At 39.2% G+C, this 20,454-nt stretch overlaps 2 protein-coding genes across 9 annotated transcripts in view; both read left to right on the top strand.

Moving 5' to 3' along the window:
- The first annotated feature begins 1,172 nt into the window (after positions 1-1,172).
- On the top strand, positions 1,173-18,651 carry LOC122975137 (NACHT, LRR and PYD domains-containing protein 12-like). The gene is made up of 12 exons (XM_044343392.1): positions 1,173-2,447; positions 2,574-2,659; positions 7,918-8,043; positions 8,182-8,235; positions 8,885-10,676; positions 10,785-10,958; positions 11,636-11,809; positions 13,394-13,567; positions 14,622-14,795; positions 15,394-15,567; positions 17,132-17,178; positions 17,405-18,651. Exons 1-12 carry the CDS (start codon positions 2,398-2,400, stop codon positions 17,947-17,949), a joined length of 3,570 nt encoding a protein of 1,189 aa, XP_044199327.1. The 5' UTR covers positions 1,173-2,397; the 3' UTR covers positions 17,950-18,651.
- Positions 18,652-20,347: 1,696 nt separating this feature from the next.
- LOC122975069 (NACHT, LRR and PYD domains-containing protein 12-like) overlaps positions 20,348-20,454 on the top strand; it is a 59,824-nt gene continuing 59,717 nt past the window's right edge. For all 8 annotated transcript variants that reach the window (XM_044343309.1, XM_044343291.1, XM_044343276.1 and 5 more), the window contains exon 1: positions 20,348-20,431. The gene's annotated coding sequence lies outside the window, so the exon portion shown is untranslated. The remainder of the gene's footprint in view (positions 20,432-20,454) is intronic.

Raw genomic sequence — 20,454 nt, 5'->3', positions numbered from 1 at the left:
AGATAAACCAGAACTGGCCCACATCCAGAATACACATACCTGACAGCAGCATCTTTACCAAAAAAAAAAGACCCACATTTGATTTGGGATATTTGGGCCATATTTGCTATTTTACATGTGGGCCATTTCAGGCTCACATCCATTTTGTCTGGGCCAGAAGAAGGCCAGCAGCGCCGCATCATTGCCTGAAGTGGCCCACTTCTGTATGCTATCTGGGCTCCTCGGCTCTTTGTGTCGGTGTTTTACCAAGAGGAGGGCTGAGCTCCTCCACACACACACACACACACACACACACACACACACACACACACACACTGCGGTGGAGACAATGACAGGTGAGGATAAAGTTTTATTCGAATTGACAACAATTACACTTGTTACTGTTAGTGCAATAAAACCTTCGATAGTAAAAAGCCGGGGTTAGGGCTAGGTGTGGTGGAGGAGGACAGGGGTGATGTGGTCATAGGAGCTTATAGTGAACTGTGGTTTTCTCATCCTCCCATAGTTAGACTGTAGACACCAGCCAGCCTTTTATCTTTATTTTATCCACAAACAATGTATTTGTCCCGTTTGGCACATATCACAGAGATACTACAGACTGCATCAATGCCATCTCAGTGCTTTTTATTTCCCTGTTGGAGTAAAACACACACATCAGACTTCATGATCCAGCTGATAAAGATTTATACTATCTATTAATATTTGACTTTTGTTCCAGATTCTTTGGTCCAAAGTTCAGAGCTGCTGTTCTGTTATCAGATTTCATTAAAGAAAACTTCAGGTTAAAGTTGAATACAGAGAGTTGAGACTGTGAACCAACAGACCATAAAAACCTCCTGATGTCAGTTACATGTTCGTTCTTCTCCTGGTTGGTTTCCTGTTGAAGCTGCTGATTAATTTCACCTTCACTCATCAGCTTGATTCAGATTATTTTCTGCATCTAAAGGTAACCAACAGTTTTCATCATTTTTGTGTCTGCAGGTGTTAAAATGATCTGATAACAGTAGAGATGGTCGTCATAGTGATGAGTTATGTTGCTTTGTTGACTGCATTGGTGGAATGAACGAAACGCCAGAAGAAAGAAATCATAGTATTTATCAATATTCTTATCAGTTCTTTTTCATTACTAAAGAATTTGGGGATTTTTGAATTATTATTTAAAAAAAGAATAAATTCAGAACAGAATTAGAATAGATTTATATTTTAAATCTGACAAAATATTATTTCATACAGCAGCAAATGTAATGTTGCCATCAGCAAAGTCACCATATAAATTCAATAATATCTCATTTGACAGAAATAAAAAATGTCAGTAAAATAAATAATATTCCTGACATTAAAATACTGAGTGAAGTTTAGAAAGAATGAAGAACACAGACTTCAGTCAGTATCTTCATCATGTCCTCCTCCTCCTTTGCTTTCTTTTCCTTTGCTTTCTTTTCCTATTCGTCTCATTCTTCCCCCCTTTTCCTGCTGTAAATCATTCTTTCCTTCTTTCCCTCCTTTCCTACTCAGTCATCTCAACACAAAAGGGAATTAAATCACAGCTTTTTTGAAACATTTTTCTGAGGAAACCGTCTGAGTGAAAGATAAATGTACTGCATTACATCGTCTCACCAGCAAATGTCGCTCACATCACACGCATGATGTTTGAAGCAGCGAACACATCTTCAATCCAACCTGCTGCAAAACCTCAGAACAAGGGAACAATTGAAGGCCTCCTTACAACATCACAGGTGACACAACAGGCAGTGGTGGAATGTAACCAAGTAATTTACTCAAATACTGTACTTAAGTGTAATTTAGAGGTACTGCATACTTAACTTGTATCTAGTACCTCAATTTTTGTTCATTTTACTCCACGACATGTCTCTCAAATATTGTAATTATTTTGCAAAATACAATTTTACATCAGTTCTCTGGTCTTAAAAAATATAATATATTGTTCCAGATTAAACTTCCCCGACAGTATATAAAGTATTTAAAATTGTCTCCACCAGTTTACTATAACATTGAAAAGCTGATTACACACTAATGCATCTGTAAGAATAACCACATGGAGTATTTTTACATTGTAGTATTGCTGCTTTTACTCAATTAAGTGTTTTATATTTTCCCACTACTAACAACAAGGATCAAAATATGTCACTTTAGTTACTGTTCTATTTCTTCTCTACCTACTTTTGGTACTATTAGTATTTACATGTACTGCATATTAACTTTAATCAGAAAAATGGAACGTGATTAAATAGAATCTGTGTACAGAATCAGTTTTGCTTTAAAAGTTTTATTCATCACTTTCACAGGAACTCAGGTTAATAACGTTAATGTAAATATGAAAAACCATTACTTCCTGTCAGCAGATCAGAATCACTTCCTGTCATCTCATATCACTGAATGATCAAAAGCAGCGAGGAGGAAGAAGAAAGACCGAAACAGCCACGGAGGTCTTTAATCATTTAATCATTTTTGTTTTTTAAGCTCAACTCTCGTAGTAACTACAGCTGATGAAACTGCTCTTCATCTACTTATTTCAGCCTGTTTTATTATCCTCTGTGTTTTTTCTTCTGAAGTCAGAGAAGTTTGGTGAAAGACTACAGAATGGGAAACTTTCTTTCAACTGACTTGGCTCCGCCGGCTCCAGATGTATCAGAGTGTGGTAAGTAGGACCATCCTGGCGAATATATACCAAACAGTGAGAATTTAATTGTGGGTATAATTCCTGTAGCCGTGACATGAACATGAAGAAAAGAAACTTTCAGGTAATGATCAGTTGATGTGAACTTGTTTGGCTCGAGGGTGGAAAACATACCAACAGCTTCTGACTTGTTTTCAGTCTGTCTCTTGCACAAATCAAACCAGGCTTTATAAAACAATATGAAGCAATAAAGGGGGGTGAACTCTCATAGTGAACCCTTTCTCCTCAGAATTTTGAGGTCTACTGTTGTATAGTTTTATTGCAAGTGTTGCCTTGAGGCTCCTTTTTTTGGTTTCAAATTATTTTCATTCACTTCCAATTAGATGTTTCACTCACGTTTGTGTAAACTGAATGCTATGAAGTTCTCCCAATTTAACTTGTTACAATATGGTTAATAAACAGCTGTGTTTGATCTAGACTCAGAACAGGATGAAAGAAAAAGCATGAGACTGGAGGCATCATATCATTACTAGCATATTGCTAATGGCTGGTGCTAATTTTGTGCCCTGACTGTCAGTAAGGATGTTCAGCATAACAACATGAGATCTGACAAGTCATGCACATTCACAGAGCAAGATGTTTACAGTGGCTAGAACACTGTCTAGAAAGAGAGAAGGGAGTGAATAAAGCTTAACACAAGTTTCAACGTGTCAGTGTCAAGTTAGCTAGCAAAATGATAAACTACATAAATGAGCAAAGCTCGGGAGAAACTCATCAACCAGATATTTCTCCTTTTTCTGTTTACGAGCAGCTAAGATGTCACTAAAATGAGAATAGCTGGCCCACCTTAAAGGTCAGTCCACCTTAAGTGAGCCACTGTCACTAACTTCGGGGCTAACTCCCTTCACTTTAATCAGCTGGTGGCAAGCAGTACACAGGAACTTGGTTTGGATCTTCAGGAGCTGTTGCATCTATTCACTGACAGATAGCCTAAACTGCAAACACGTCAGTTAAAGTTAACAGAGTTACATCGAGCTGAACAGGGTCTGTACACGGTGATGAACGGATGTAATCGTTGTATGTGGGTGAGACGATGGGTGGGATAAACAGCCCCCCATGACTTTGTGATGCAATAGAGCACATTTGTTAAGTTGCAGTGACCGAGGTTGTAATCACAAAGTTGTGATTGTACTGGAAAATGAATAAATATGAGTAAATGTTGGATAAAAAGTTTGCAGATGTCATTGTATTTATGTAAATATCAATCTACACATTTGAATATTTTTTCTGTGACTTCACATTCAGAACCAGTGTGAGTATTTTATCCAAATGAAAATTTAAACATATAAGTTCAGATTTTTGTTCTACAAGTTCTCACATCAAGTCTACAAGCTCTCGCATTTTGCACCTTATTTACCCTCATAGTGATTTTCAGTATTTGCAACAGTTTTAATAATTATGAAATATCAAACAGTCAGGATAAAAACAGGTGCAAGAACAACAAATATAAAGAATAAATAAACGGAGAAAGCAAATGTCAGAATTAAAATAAAGAATTAAAGTTTAAAGCTTCAGTTGCAGCTCTTGAGCAAAGGGCAAAGATGAACCAATCTTTGGAAAACAGGTGAAGGGCTGCATCCAACTGTATGTGTATATTTAATACTTAAACACATCCAAGACTTTTAACCACACAACTGTGTGATCTTTAAACTATGTATGCAAGAGGACAAACAGTTCTCAAGTGACCACTTACTAACTGTAAAGTATAAATCAAGTCATGTGCTACAGAATGACAAGATGGCAAGAAATCCTTCTCAAATAACTGTATTTTTGGCACTTTGTGAGCAGGAACTGTGACCATGGTTCTTGTAGATTATTTTCATTCTTCACAAATAATTACTTAACTGCTGCTGATGTGTTAGGATTTACACAGGTTTTCTTTTATGTTTAATAATATAATAATAATATTTTGGCTGGTATTTTTGTGTTCAATTTTGTTGTGTGGGAGCATGTTTATTTTGTAGAGACTCGTACAGCATTTTAAGATATTTCATATTTTCTTAGTCATTTCCTGATAATGTTGATTAGCCACACTGTTTGCCAAAATATTTTTTGACAAATAACTTAATTTTGCACTCAAAGTTCAAAAATTTAAGCTGTTGCTGAAACAAAACGATGACGTATGACGTATATAGTACAACACTGCAGTCATAAGTTATCCTCATAAAATTCCTTTGAGCGTCACATAGGCTACTGATACACTATCAGGCAACTGTTTCAAACTAAATACTTTCTGCAGATATGCTGCAACAATGGATTAATGCTTAAAATATGATAATTTATTTCAATTAAATACTCTTCAACCAAAATTGGCATAGAAAATAACGTTTAATGTGGTTAAAGCAGGAAAGTCAGTGAATCAAGTCAGTATCTGCTGTTCACAGCTGTTTATACTGTCTGAGAAGCTTCTTCAGTTCATTAAATCTCTGCAGCATCTGAAGGCAGCAGGACTGATATGTTGATAAATCTGCAGTCTCTGAGAAGTGCCGCGCCAGAGCGCAGTGTCATTACACACGGTCGTTCACTGTGTTTACCTTCATTAAATCGCCTGACAATGCCAGGCTGCTACAGTATAACCACATACACCTCTACACACATCAGACTGGTCGGTTATAACTCAATATTCTGCTTTTTTATTAAGGAGACGTCGGATTATCAGGGCTCATCAGCCGCTTTTCCAACTTTCTTTTTAGCAAAAGTAGCGTCTCATGTTTTATCCTTGAAACACTGCAGTGCAAACGCTGTTGTGTGACATTAATTCAACTGTTTGAACGTGTATGGGGTGAGATACTGGTCTGATATAATAATATAAACAGCCTTGCAAAATAAATTTCTTTATTTTTTTTTATTTCTATTGTTATTATAGTAACTAACTGATGGAAAAAAAATACTCCATCTGTCTCTGGCTGCAGATTTGTGGTGAAGTGTGTTCATGTCGTGACGCTCTGAACTGTCCAGACATTTCCTGAAAAAAATCTTTTGTTTGTTGAGCTGCTGTTATCACACTTAACTGTGATTGCACTGTGATGCACAACTGTTTCAGAACTATGAGGGCAGTGATGTGACTGGCTGAGAGAATATTTATTAATCACCACACCCGCTGATCAATATTCACCTTCACTCAGGCCTTTTGCACGTTGCGCTGCTGCACAGCAAGTCCACACAGTCCCTGCGCCTAACGGTGCATCCACACTCATTCATTATCTATGGGAATTGACTAATTCGCTGCACAAAGCATGTTGGGACACCTGGCGATACGGACCAAGCCGGCAGTGCGATGAGTGGGTGGGAAAAATTCAAATAGGGCTCACATCAAGAGAGCCAATCAAGCTGCAGTACCGGCAACTGTCTGAACAGCTGTGTGTACTATTACAGGATGGACACAAGGTTATACAAATTGGTCAAGTACAGTGGGGCTACACTGTAAGGCCTATTGAGGGTCACTTTTAGGTAACCTTAAACTGAGGTGGCTATAATATCACTACCATTCCAACACAGCGCCAATGTGCTGGAATGTCAATGGTTGCCATGGTTATGGATTATCATGGCAACCACACCCTCATATTAACCACACCCCCATTCTCTGTTTGAGAGAGAGCGTTAACTGTAGGAAGTAAGACTGGCTAGAGTGGGGCTTCAAGGGCAGTCAATGTGTATTCTGGATTTTCATTATTCTTGTTATGCTCTCCTGTATTCCTGTTGTCCCCTTTCCAAACAATTAGTTTACTTTTGTTATGCTGTTCTGTCTTTTTTTCTTTGCTGTTTATATGATGTGTGCTCATGTTAAACTAAGGCGCTAATCCTAATGCTGCAGGGTGCTCTGTTAAATGTTTTCAAACCTATAGTTGGTTTAGCCAACCATACCTGAAAAGGACTCCTTTTGCAGCTTGAAGGCCTCCTTGACTGCTGGTGTCCACCAGCGAGTTCTTTGGTTGCCACTGTGGCAGGCATAGATGACCTTCCAGACGCAAATATGAGGTTCAGGATGTGGAGGTTGAAGTGCTTGTGGACATGGGCTCCAACCAGCTGTTCCTAGACCATCCTCATTACTTGTTTGGGTTTACCAGGTCTGTCTGGCAGCCTCCCCAGCCACCTGATCCAACTCCTCACCAAGTGGTGATCAAAGATGAAACAACTACATTTGATTTTCAAATAAAAAAGTCGATCTTCGACCTTTGGTCTAAGGTGTTCTTATACCAGATGCATGTGTGAACCACCTTATGCCCGACTATGGTATCACAAGTATCTCAACAACTGGCCAGCACCTTTCAACCCAGCAGAAAAGGAGCAAGTTCAGCACTTATTTTAGCACGTTTGGTTCCAAAGTCAGTGCTAAGCATAGAGGTCTGATCAACTCTATCTAGTTGGTACCTCTCCACTTCCTGCACCAATCTCAGTTCCTTTCCCAGAGCTGATGTTACACATCCTTAGAGCCAGTTTTCATAGCCTGGGGTCAGCAAGACAAGGTGCTTGCCTTCGTCTGCCTCCCAAGTGGCAATACACTGAACCTTAAGTCTAGTCTTGATATTGGTGGGCCCACAAGTTGCCCACAAGTTGCCGCATGTCATCCCTTCAGGCCAAGGCTGACTGGGCTCCATCGGTGTAGTTCAGCTGGGGGCTCCCCAGCAAGCTCCCAGGCCTGGCTCCAGGAGAGGGCCTCAGTCTCCATATTCTGGGCCTTGGGTGACCCTACTAGGAGCTGTCCCCTCGACAACACAACTACTAGGGTCATGGGGATAGGCAAACCCCTCCACCATGTTTAGGTGGAATATCAAAATTACATATTTAAACAAAGCTTAGGAGGCAGCTTACACAAACAAAAGCTGCTGAAAAAAGATGTGATAGAAACATCTTTAAAATGACTTCATTCTTATAGAGATTGGAAGCAAAGATGCAGAGACAGGAAGTTTTTCTACAGAGTTCACAGTTTGTTTTTTAACTAGCAATCATTTCATATACTAATATTTTTTACCTGTTTAGTTCTGTAGGTCAAGAACAGTCCACCAAATGTTGTCTGGTCAGTTTAAATTTAAATGTGTCAGTCCCATGCATGTATCACAATTTTATCAAGCTTTATTTGTTCTTGATATTTCAGGTCTTCCCTAAATGAGCTCTAACAAAACATAATCTCTGAACCCCTACCACACTGTTAAGGTGTTGATGAAAGGAAATTGAGTTCTAGTTCCTGGCTCTTCATTATTTTGTCTTTTCACATTCAGCTACAACTCAGAGAGACGCAAGAAACATGACAATCATTGCCCAGAATGGAGGTGTCATCAGCCAACCTCAGTTGAGAAATGTTCATGTTGAAGGGGATATCAATATGAATGTCAACAACACATATGGTAAATGTTTCTCCTGAATTTACAAGTCAAATAAATTCTTACATTTATGTTTAATTATGCAATTGCCTAAAATATGACCATAGTAATGCCTTTAATTTTTCTGCATTTCTCAAGAGATGTTGCATGTTTCTGTTTCAGTCCAAGCTCCTGTCAGGACAGACGAGACTAATGTCGTTTCTCCCGAAACCAAAGGTACTGTGCTGTTTAGAGACATTAAAAATATAACCTATTATGAAGTTGTAATGGAGATGACACAACTGAAGCTAAAAATGTGACATACCCATCCTGCGAAGTTTGGCAGCCACGAAAAACAGGAAGACGAAGTAATGAAGCAGCAGATAGGGGAAGTTAGCTGTTAGCCAACTGCTAATATGACCTGTTTCGGATTCTCCAATTCCATTACATATTAAAAAAGCAATGATTCAAATACTACAACTATCAATGTGAATCTATATCAGTGCTTCCAAAGGGGAACCCAGCTTGACACGTCAAGGGCTCTGTCATGTCAGGACTGCATGTTTCTTTTCATGCATATTTCTAATTTTCTGTTCTACCAATGAAAAATGCAAATAAAGAGTTTAAGGCATAAAAGACACAAGGCTGTTCTGCTATATTGACGAGATAGGCTTCTGCATATTTTGTATATGTATGGATTATTTGATTATCATTTGTTTAACCATAAGGCATCATTAAGTCCTGTTGGGTCCTGTGTGCTGTCAAAACCACAGCACATTCAAGTCTGGATCCAGTGTGCTTTTTGATGTTTTGAGTTTGTCTGAAAAATAGCAAACATACAAACATACATATTCTCATCATCATTTATATTTTTATTACTTTTCAGAAAATATCCAAAGGTGCCAAGATGAACTAAAATCTTACCTTGAAAGTAAAACAAAGGATCTGTTTCAAGGAACAAAGGAAGATGGAACATCAACTCCTTTAAACAAGCTCTATACAGAGCTGTACATCACAGAGGGAGGCAGTGGGGAGGTTAATAGTGAACATGAAGTGGTTGAATTAGAATGTAGAAGGTGTGCGAGTGAGGAGAAGAAAATTCAACTCAATGACATTTTGAAAGCTTTGCCAAATGAAGAGAAGCCTCCTCAGAGAGTTCTGATGAAGGGAATTGCTGGCATTGGAAAATCTGTTGCTGTGCAGAAATTCACTCAGGACTGGGCTGTTGGAAAAGCCAACCAAGGCTTTCAGCTCATATTTCCATTCACATTCCGAGACTTGAATTTAATAAAAGACAAAGATTATAGTCTCATGGATTTAATCCTTCACTGTTTTGCAGAAGTGAAAGATTTAGAACCTTCAGACTACAACAGTTCTAGTGTTTTGTTCATCTTCGATGGCCTGGATGAAAGCAAATTCCCTCTGAACTTTGAGAAAAATGAGATGTGCCGCAGCGTTACAAAAACTACAACAGTAGACGTCTTACTGACCAACTTAATTGCAGGAAAATTGCTTCACAAAGCCTCGATCTGGATCACAAGTAGACCGGCTGCAGCCAGTAAGATTCCTCCTGAGTGCATCGACAGGGTGACAGAGGTACGAGGCTTTAATGATGAGCAGAAGGAGGAGTACTTTCGAAAGAAAATCAGTGACCAGGATGTGGCTCAAAATATCTGCAATCACCTTAAGTCAAAGCCATTGAGAACTCTGTACATCATGTGCCACATCCCAATGTTCTGTTGGATTACAGCCACAGCTTTCCAGAGTCTCCTCACAGGAACTCATGAAAGTGAGTTACCCAAGACTGTGACTGAAATGTACACACACTTCCTGATCATCCAAACAACGCGGAAAAACGAGAAGGATTATCAGGAGGTTGAAACAGACAAAGAAAGAAAAAAAGAAAGGGATAAAGATGTGATCATGAAATTTGGAAAGCTGGCATTTGAACAGCTACAGAAGGGCAACATAATCTTCTATGAAAAAGATCTGAAGGAGTGCCAAATTGATCTGAAAGAAGCTGCAGTTTACTCAGGAGTTTGTACACAGATCATAAGGAGAGAATCAGGTCTTCACCGACAGGAGGTTTACTCTTTTGTACATTTAAGTGTGCAGGAGTTTCTTGCAGCTCTGTATGTATTAGAGACCTTCATAGAGAGTGGACAAAATCTGCTTCCCAGCCAGTCAAAGGTTAAAGTGAGATCAGGGAAAGGAGAAAGCCTCATCGTCCACCTCTACAAGAACGCGGTGGATATGGCCTTAGCCAGTGATCACGGACAATGGGACTTGTTTCTGCGCTTCCTGCTTGGTCTGTCACAGGACAAGAATCAGAGCCTTCTTCAGAAAGTGTTCGAATTTAATGCAAGAAGTCCATTGAACAATCAGGAGACAATCACCTACATTCACAGGAAGATCAAGAATCTGTCCTATACCGACAAGAGTATCAATCTTTTCCAGTGTTTAAATGAACTTGGTGACCAGTCTCTAGTAGAGCAAGTCCAAAAGTACCAGAGCTCAGGAGATGTTAGTAAAATTTCACCTGCACATTGGTCAGCTTTGGCCTTCATACTGCTTGTTTCTGATGAAGATCTGGATACCTTTGAGCTTAAGAAATACTACAGATCAGATGAAGCTTTGGAGAGGCTGCTGCCAGTGCTCAAAGCATCAAAGACAGCTTTGTAAGTATTTGGACTCAAGATGAAGCTCTCAGGTTGTAATTAAGTATAGAGGGACAGAGGAGAGTATTTCCAGAATGTTAACATTTACTGCTTTGTTTTTCACTTCAGGTTAGGTGACTGTAATCTCACTGATAGATGCTGTCAGTATATTTCATCAGTTCTCAGCTTAAAGTCTTCTGGACTGGAGGAGTTAGTCCTGAGCAGAAATCAGCTGCAGGACTCTGGAATAAAGCGTCTCTCTGAGGGCCTCAAAAATCCCAACTGCAAACTCCAGAGATTGAGGTAAAAAGACATATGTATTTGTAAAAACATTTTTAAAAAGTGGATGTCAATAAGCCGTGTTAAATAACAAGTTGTTCTGTTTTTAGAGTGTCACCAAGTATTTGGTCCCCAAGATCAGGAAGAAGTAAACAAAGATAGCAATAAAAGTGATAGTAATAATAATTCAGTTCCTGTTCCTTATTATAGAATATATAGAATTTACCCTCCTGTCCTTTTAAGAGAAATTGTATTTCCTCTAATTTATAGTGCATCATTACTTCTCTCAGTAATAGTGATCAATACATGGGAATACTTTGTTGAAGCTTTAACAAGACCGCTACTTTGATTTTGATTAAAATGTCAAAACCTGCTTTAAAGCAGATCCAGTTGTCTCTAACTGCTGCCAAAGGTTCCTTTTTATTAAATATTAACTTAAAGGTGAAGAGCGTTCATTCTTACACTCTGTTGTTTTGTGTTTTATATGTGTACTTAATTGAGGTCATTTTGTAGAGATTTTATTAGTGTCAATTTGTCAAACAAGAAAAAGTGATGTACAATTATCTTTTTTATTTTAGAAGCATTTTTCAAGTAATTCTATTGCATCTATTTTCAGAACAATACTATGAAAGTAGTGACTACTTATACCTATTTAATATATAGACTATTGTTTTCACACATGTACTGTTCTTTTTTTGAAGACTGGGTGGCTGCAATCTGTCAGAGAGAAGCTGTGAAGCTGTGTCTTCAGTTCTCAGCTCCAAGTCCTCCAGTCTGAGAGACCTAGACTTGAGTAACAACAACCTGCAGGATTCAGGGGTGAAGCTGCTCTCTGCTGGACTGGAGAGTCTTCACTGTACACTGGAGACTCTCAGGTACGAAGACAACTATTTGTTTGGTACATGGCCATTTAAATGCTGCTTTATGGACTGATGAATGTCAGTGAAAATATTAAAAAATCTGTAGGATTTTACAGCTTGGATTATTCTTAAAATTTTAAAATTGCCAGTAAAATTTCAAGTTGCATCTGAGAGGACTAATAACACAGACAAATGGTCTTTACTGAGACTGCGCTCCTGTTGGTAAAGGAAACACCGTGATTGGCTTGAGCTGCCGGCCATTCCTCAGCTCTATTGCTGCTAGATCTGTCAGCTGCCTTTGACATGGTCAATCATCAAATACTCCTCTCCAAACTCAATGAGGTTGGCATCTCAGGATCTGTCCTCTGCTGATTCATGTCCTACCTCTCAGGGAGATAGTTTAGAGTATCTTTGAGGAGGAGAGTGCCTAAACTGCACCGCTTACGGGTCAGTGCTTGGTCCCCTTCTCTTCTTAATATACACCACCTCACTTGGTGCAATTATCTGCTCCCATGGTTTCTCATAGCATTGCTATGCCAATGATACCCAGCTATTACTATTGTTCCTGCTGGAAGACCTCACAGTCTCAGAACTGATCTCGTCATGCTTTGCTGATATCTCGGCACAGATGAAGGAAAGCCACCTTCAGCTTAACCTCTCTAGGACTGAGCTCCTTGTCATCCCAGCCAGTCCCTCTATACAACAACAAATCAAGATCAGCTGGAATCAACCCAACTCATGCCCACAAAGTCTGCCTGAAACATGGGTGTAATGATTGATGACCAACTAACCTTTATGGTTCATGTGGCCTTGATTTTTGTACAGGCCAAATCAACACAATTTGTCTTTTTCAAAATCAGGAAGATTAGATCCTACCTGTCCGAGCATGCAGCTGGTACAGGCTCTTGTAATATCACACATTGACTACTGCAACTCCTTACTGGCAGGTCTCCCCGCATGCATGTTCAAACCTCTGCGGATGATCCAGCATGCAGTGGCACAGCTGGTCTTCAACCAGCCCAAAACAGCATGTCACCCTGCTGTTTATATCCCTTCACTGGCTACCAGTTGCTGCCTGCATCAAATTCAAAACCTTGACTCTGTCTTACAAAACAGCAACTAAAACAGCACCCGCCTACCTGAACTCCCTCATCCACATCTATGCTTCCTGGCACTACCACCACAACAGGGCCCTAAGTTGCTAGCCAGACTCTTCTCTTGTGTAGTTCCCCAGTGGTGGAACGAGTAACCAAACTCCATTCGATCTGCAGAGTCCCTCTCAATCTTTTAGAAAAAACTAAAGACCCAGCTCTTTTGTGAACATCTCCGCACCAGATGGACTTAAAAAATGAAAAATAATTATCTGCTTGTATGCACTCTATGCATTGCCTCTGTGCACTGCCTATTAGCACCTACATCCTATCGGACCTGAACTTAGCTTTATGGCACTTACTCACCTTGTTCTCTCCTGGCTAGATCCTTGCTTGTGTTGTATTATGTGTTGTTGACCACTAGAGTCAGAGCATGAAAATACTGCCCTCTTTTTCTATTTATTGAATCAGGAATCTATCTTGAGTCAATAATTGTTTGTATCTCCAGGCTGTCAGGCTGTCTGGTCACAGAGGAAGGCTGTGCTTCTCTGGCCTCAGCTCTGACATCCAATCCCTCCCATCTGAGAGAGCTTGACCTGAGCTACAATCATCCAGGAGACTCAGGAGTTAAGCTACTCTGTGCTGGACGGGATGATCCATGCTGGAGACTGGACACACTCAGGTATGATCAGACAACAAGAGCTCATGCACTGTTTCTTTGTCACACTGGCAAGCTGAGGACAGCTTGTTCATAGTCTGTACCAGCGGCACTGCTGAAAACAGTGAAGACAGTAACTGAGGTGCTGAGAGTCCCGGTCCCCACTGACCTAATAACTAATATCACACCAGGATCTGTGTTTATCATATGTAATTCTCTGGCTCTGTATGATGAAGCCAGATAAACTGGTAAGCATGTGCTACAGCTAATTCAGTATTATCAAGTATAATTCTAACCTGTCACAACTGTCTCATATGAATGGGTCTAACACATGTCAAATATGCACTGAGTAGACCGGCATCATACATGAGGTTGCTGTCTGAAAGGAGTATGAGGTGACATTAGGAGTTCCCCAAGGTTCAGTCTGCAGATCACTTTTATTCAATTTTACATGCTCCAGTCAGTCAACTGCACAGATTCAAAAATAATTCAAATAGAAATATGGAAGAGATAAAGGAGTGTATAGTAGGAAGGTTCTGTCTAGTCACAATGATACATCAGTAAAAACATGGGACAGGATTCAGATTCCATATTTTACTGAAGGTAATCAGAATTACAGGTCAAGGTAGGCAATATTGTAGCCCAGCTCTGACCAGTGTATTCACAGTCTACCTCACTAAAGGAGTGTCTTTCATTGACTTCGTTCTTCAAAATAATTCTACAAACCAAACAACTCCTGCTTTAAAACAGAACCAGTTGTCTCTAACTGCTGCCAAACGTGCTTTTGATTAAATATTGATTAGAAGTTGCAGAGTAAATTGTTATGTACTCAGTTGTGTTTTGTTTTAGATGTGTACTTAATTGAGGTCATTTTGTTATGATGTAATCAGTGTCAATTTGTCAACCTATCAAGAGTAACGTATGATTGTTACATATGTAATTTAGAAGCATTCCCAGTAGTCATTCTGTCACTATTTTTTTAGGCAATGCTAGTAAAGTAATGCCTACTAAAATGTAATGATGATTCACATGAAATAGACCCATGTTTTCACACATTTACTGTACACCTTTTTTTAAGACTGACCAGCTGTAATCTGTCAGAGAGAAGCTGTGACGCTCTGTCCTCAGTTCTCAGGTCCAAGTCCTCTAGTCTGAGAGAGCTGGAACTGAGTAATAACAACCTGCAGGATTCAGGAGTGAAGCTGCTCTCTGCTGGACTGAGGAGTCCACACTGTACACTGGAGACTCTCGGGTAAGGAGACAATTATTTCTTCAGTAGATGACCATTTCAGTGCTGCATTACAGACAGATCAATGTCAGTGAAGATGTTAAAAATCTATAGTGTTACTGCTTACTGATTTAACTTGTTAGTGCCAGTTCCTAATGAATGTAGGTACTTGTGGTTGTTGTGGTGTTGTTGTTTTGATTGGCAACATTGTGCAGCAACAGGAGTCTTCAACTGTGTGAGGTCCAAGATGTTATGTGTTGAGTAGTTAGGTTGGAAATCTGCCGGATAAGAGTTTATATTTCTGCTTATGCCTCCAAACTCCTCCTGTCCCAGATGCTGCGCATGCATCATATGAAGGCTCCTGTTTTATTTTTTTCTGTTCAAGAACTGGTTGTTGAGTCCTTCAATATGAGATATGATTTTTATGTTTCACAGGCAAATGTAGCACAAAACAGATCATTAAGTCAACTGTCGACAGTTACATTTTCTGCTGGTATCTGACAGTATTCATAAATAATTTCAAAACCAATAACTTTCATAAAACACTTGTTGGAAAATTACTGTTGTGGATACACAAAATCAACCTGTGCTTAATTGATGGAAAACTAACTTGTGCCTCCAGACTGTCAGGCTGTCTGGTCACAGAGGAAGGCTGTGCTTCTTTGGCCTCAGCTCTGAGATCCAACCCCTCCCATCTGAGAGAGCTGGATCTGAGCTGCAATCATCCAGGAAACTCAGGAGTGAAGCTGCTGTCTGCTGGACTGGAGGATCCACACTGGAGACTGGACACTCTCAAGTATGAACATACAAGAGCTCACTCTCTGTCACACTGATAAGCTGAAGACTGTTGGTTCACAGTCTTTACCAGCAGTACTGCTGATAACAGTAAAGACAGTAACAGATGTGCTGAGAGTCCCTGTCCCTATTCAGAATGACCTCCTACAGTTGCAGTCAGAAGTTTACATACACTTAAAATGGACATTTATGTAATAGCAGTATGGATTATGATTATTTCTGCAGCTTTTTTGAGTGGTTGGCAAACACACCTCCATTATCACAAAAGATTTCACAAATTTGGTTTGGTTTATTCACGTCTGCAGTTCGATTCCAGCTGCAGACCTTTGTTGCCTGTCAGCCCTCTCGCTGCCCCATTTCTCTCTCTCTCTCTGTACGTTTACCTTTGTTGAATAAATATAAAAATGCCAAAAAAAATCTTTCAAAAAGAAACTGAAGGAGAGAAGTCAACTACGACTCCCAAGGTGCATTTCAGCAAGATACATCCAATCACAGAGCTTTAAATTCTGTCACCAATGCTGCTAACACCCAGCTGCACCAATGCAATTTGGATTTAGAGGGAGCCATTCTACTAAAATGAATTTTGCTATTCCCTTATGGTCAATATTATTTAGATAAAAGAGGGTCAGTGGGAGTGATGATGTGCGCAAGGCCTTTGACATCGTTAACCGTTCAATACTTCTTACTAAGTTCATTATAATAATTCCAACAATGTATTAATTTGGATAAAATCATTTTCATCACACCACACCCAGCTTGTTTGAATAAATAACATATTGTCTGTACTATGGGTGTACCTTGAGGCTCCGTACTAGGGCCACTGCAATTTAGTTTGTATAACGATAATCTGCTGTCTGTGTGTGATCATGAAGAAATCCTCATATATGCAAATGACACAATCATATACATGTTGAAGAAGTAGCGCTAAGTCTTGAACAACTGAAAAATTTGCAAAGTGACTCTTGTTTGACTTTTGAAATGTTCATGGCTTACATTTAATATTGGGGAAACTAACACTATTTCATTAATAAGCACAAACAAAAGACTTTCCCATTTCTAATGTAAATCATAGACTTGGCTTTTATCTTATATCCTACTGTTGGGTTCAAAAGGGATATCAAGATGAGCCATACCCTGAAGTATAGCATTGCTATCATTGGACATATGAGAAACTCACTCACTATTTAGGCATCCAGTGTGTACCTGAATGCAATGATTGTTCCTTATTTCATCTATATGAGAGGTTGTGTGGTTGGCTACTGCAACGTCATGTGCAGTTAGAGATTTATCATGAAAATACAATCATTATCAAAAGAGGATTCAATTAAATCTCCATCTGTCAGTGTTGTCATGAGGAAAACCATTGGCATTTGTTGTTTGTTGAAGTGCCTAAAACAACCTATATTTATGTTTACCTGACATGGACATCTTGTAGCTGTGCAAATAATGCTAAAATTAGACTAACTCAGAATTAAATTAAATCCATTCAGTGTCTGCCCAGGTCTATGGAGATCATTGATGAGGAAGCTTCTGAAGGTTTATTCTGTCTTTGTTTCTTTCTCCAGGGCGGAAAATGGTGGAGAGCAGAGGCTGAAACCTGGTGTGAGGAAGTGTAAGTCTGTCTTCACTTTGATTCATCAAAACAAGGCAGCACAAGTTAAAGTAGTTTAAATCAAAAACTTGTTCATCTGCAGTCAACCCTCATTTTGAAAGAAGATCTAATAAGATGAGTCATTATGAAGTTTTTGCGTCATTATCTATGTATATCTCATATATACATTTGTATATTATTTATTTTGTTTATTATTTATATCCCATTGTCTCATTCTCTCCATCAGATGTCTGTGAACTCACACTGGACACAAACACAGCACACAAATACCTGAAACTGTCTGACAATGACAGGAAGGTGACAAAAGTGACAGAGAAGCAGCCATATCCTCATCATAAAGCAAGGTTTGATTGGTGGCATCAGCTGCTGTGTAGAGATGGTCTGACTGGTCGCTGTTACTGGGAGGTCAAATGGAGAGGAGAGATTTATGTATCAGTGAGTTACAAAGGAATCAAAAGGACAGGGCGCAGTGTTGGCAGCAGGTTTGGAGGGAATGATCAGTCCTGGACTCTGAGGTGCTGTGATGGTGAAGGTTACTCTGTCTGGCACAATAACAGAAAAACAGACCTCTCCTCCTCCTCCTCCTCCCCCTCCTCTGTCTCTAACAGAGTAGCAGTGTATGTGGACTGTTCTGCTGGCACTCTGTCCTTCTACAGAGTCTCCTCTGACACACTGATCCACCTCCACACCTTCAACACCACATTCACTGAACCTCTGTATCCAGGGTTCTGGGTTGGATCTGGCTCTTCAGTGTCTCTGTGCTCACTGTAGGAGGGAGTGTGGCTTTATGGGGCACCTTGGTGGCATTCTGGTTAAGATGCATACCTCATAATATAAAAAAAAACTTTTTAAGTAGCTTTAGTTTCCTTATTTTAATCAGTTTCTTTGTTTGGATCTATCACATAAACTCTCATATTCTAAGTTGGTTCAGCCATTGTTCAGTCTCTTGCTCTCTCACTTTTGATTGTTAATAATCCATCTTGATTAAACAAGCCAACATAAATGTGATTATTACAGCTGTATGTGTTCCCTGTGGTTTTTTTTGTCTCATGTTCCAGGTTCCTGTTACAGTGAGAGGCTTTTTGATTGTGGACTGCTTGTCTTGCCTCTCAGCCTGGGATTTTATGTTATTTAGTTTTTCTGTTGCATTTTGATCACTGTAGCATTTATTTAGTGTTCTGGTTGTTTTGTATGTTTTTCATTAATAAATCCCATGGTTTGAGTGTTTTAAAAGGTGTTTTTTGTTAAAAGAGTTTTAAATTGAGTAAATGGTGGATTGTTGTTTGCCCCATACAGTCGACTAAGGGTGGGGCGTAAGAAATGGGGGCTCAATGATACTTGCTTATTTCATCATGTGTTATTATGGTTATCCCTGTCATTCTCCCATGTAGTCCCATACAGACACACATACATACATTCTTCTCTCTCTCTTCATTATGTATAAATATTGTGAATAAATTACCATATAACTGAGAGAAATTGTCACAACTCGTTTGTGTGTGTAAATCGTTTGTGTTATGTTCACTATACATGCTACATGGGTAAAGCAGGTGCCAGGTTTTCACAAGGAAGAAGAATGTGTGGTTTTAAAAAAGATGATGTCTCTGGCTCTCGAGTTTTATCATTTTTTCTTTTTACTGTCCATCATGAGTCTGACAGTATTATAGGAGTGAAATGCTAAATCTATGGAGCACTAGCAAAGGCAGTATACAAAAAGTATTTAAAAATTAATCAGAGAGCCATCAAACACTCGCTGAATTCAAAGCGGGACAGCCCTGAGCGTTCATTGACTTGTTGCTTTTGTATTTCCAATCCCTTTGGGCATGTAACATATTAAACACATTTTTCTTTACTTCTTTAGGATTAAAGGCAGTTGAAAAGACAATGGTAAAAAGCTCAGAAAACTTGCTAGCAGACATAGAATTAAAAACACACTGGCAGATGGGTGTACTGTGATTAAAAGTTAATTGGGTTAAAACCAAATTGAGTAAAACTGCTTTCTGATCAGACACACAGATATCCTTAATCTCAAAATTGTCAGGGCTGAGATTGCTGTACAGAGCTAGATCAAGAGTGTGGGTTCTTGTTGCCTGAATGAGGTTAAAAGATTCTTAAATCAGTTACAAACGTCTGAGAAGGGCAGCAGCTATGGATGTTAAAATGACCTAAAATGAGAATTTTGTCACACTTTGACATGAAATGGGATAGTAAATCAGCACACTCCTGGATAAAAATGTTGTTTGGCTTAAAACCAAGGTGTTCAAAAGAAGAAAGATTACTGAGTAAAATGGGAGTGCATTTAAATTCATTTCTGTAAATAACACCTTCCCCAAAACATAGGCCTACTATACAGTATTCAGTAGTACAGTAACAAAATGAAGTTACATTGCTGGGAATCATGGGACATTCTGTCACTCCTGTTTGTTTGGCCACAAATTCAACCTCACATCTAATGCTCTCTCTTGCAATGCAACGGTGGAAGAATTGTTTTGTATGACACAACCATCCTCTGCATGCTTCTGCTGTTATGTCATCACAAGCAGCATCCATTGCAGCAAGCAAAGACATTTGATTTTGTGGTCAATGATCTGAGCAGGCTCCTCCATGTTCACAAATTGTGGTAATCCTGTCTCTATAAATGTGTTTTGACAACGGATTTATACATTTAGCACACTTAACTCTCCATATTAACGCAATTTATGAAACATGGGCTCAGCAGATTTTGACAGTTATATGGACTATTCTGCATGTAATGATTTACACAGTGAAAGAATTCTAACATATTTAAAGTAAAACTATTCAACTGAGAAGAAACGTAATCTATTTTGATCACAAAGACATATACAACCAATAATTGTTCAAATTGTAGACGATTGTACTTAGTAATTTGCCTAAATGTGCTGAAACATTTGCAGAAGTTAATAATAAATGAGAAATGTTCTTTCTGTTGTGAACAAGTAACAAAATGTGAAGGATTTCAGGATTGATGACTTCAACTGTCATTTGAGAATTAAGCCAAAGCAACTGAAAAAAACTGTGAACTGCATGCAAGTCAGAGGCAGGTGTCTCCATACTGACGTGAGAGTCTAATGAGTAACAATGTATGTAAACACAAAGCTGAATCATTTCCTGCTATCTCACGTGATCATATGAAAGTCTGGGCCACTGGGGAAATGAAAAGAGGAGGAAGTAACTTCGGTTTGACTTTCATTAAGCCTTGCTTTTTTCCCTCTCAACAACAACTAGGCTGAAAGTAAGTATGCAAATCCAGGGAGA

This window comes from Thunnus albacares, chromosome 3 (genome assembly GCF_914725855.1).
Source record: "Thunnus albacares chromosome 3, fThuAlb1.1, whole genome shotgun sequence".
Taxonomy (NCBI): Eukaryota; Metazoa; Chordata; class Actinopteri; order Scombriformes; family Scombridae; genus Thunnus; species Thunnus albacares.
This window is presented reverse-complemented; position numbering and strand designations above follow the sequence as displayed.

What these genes read in the sequence shown, in the direction of transcription:
- LOC122975137 (XM_044343392.1), top strand. Translation starts at nt 2,398, where the DNA reads ATGATCAAAAGCAGCGAGGAGGAAGAAGAAAGACCGAAACAGCCACGG. An exon ending in GAATGTCAACAACACATATG is followed by an intron (nt 8,044 to 8,181) that starts GTAAATGTTTCT and finishes TTTCTGTTTCAG; the next exon opens with TCCAAGCTCCTGTCAGGACA. An exon ending in CGTTTCTCCCGAAACCAAAG is followed by an intron (nt 8,236 to 8,884) that starts GTACTGTGCTGT and finishes ATTACTTTTCAG; the next exon opens with AAAATATCCAAAGGTGCCAA.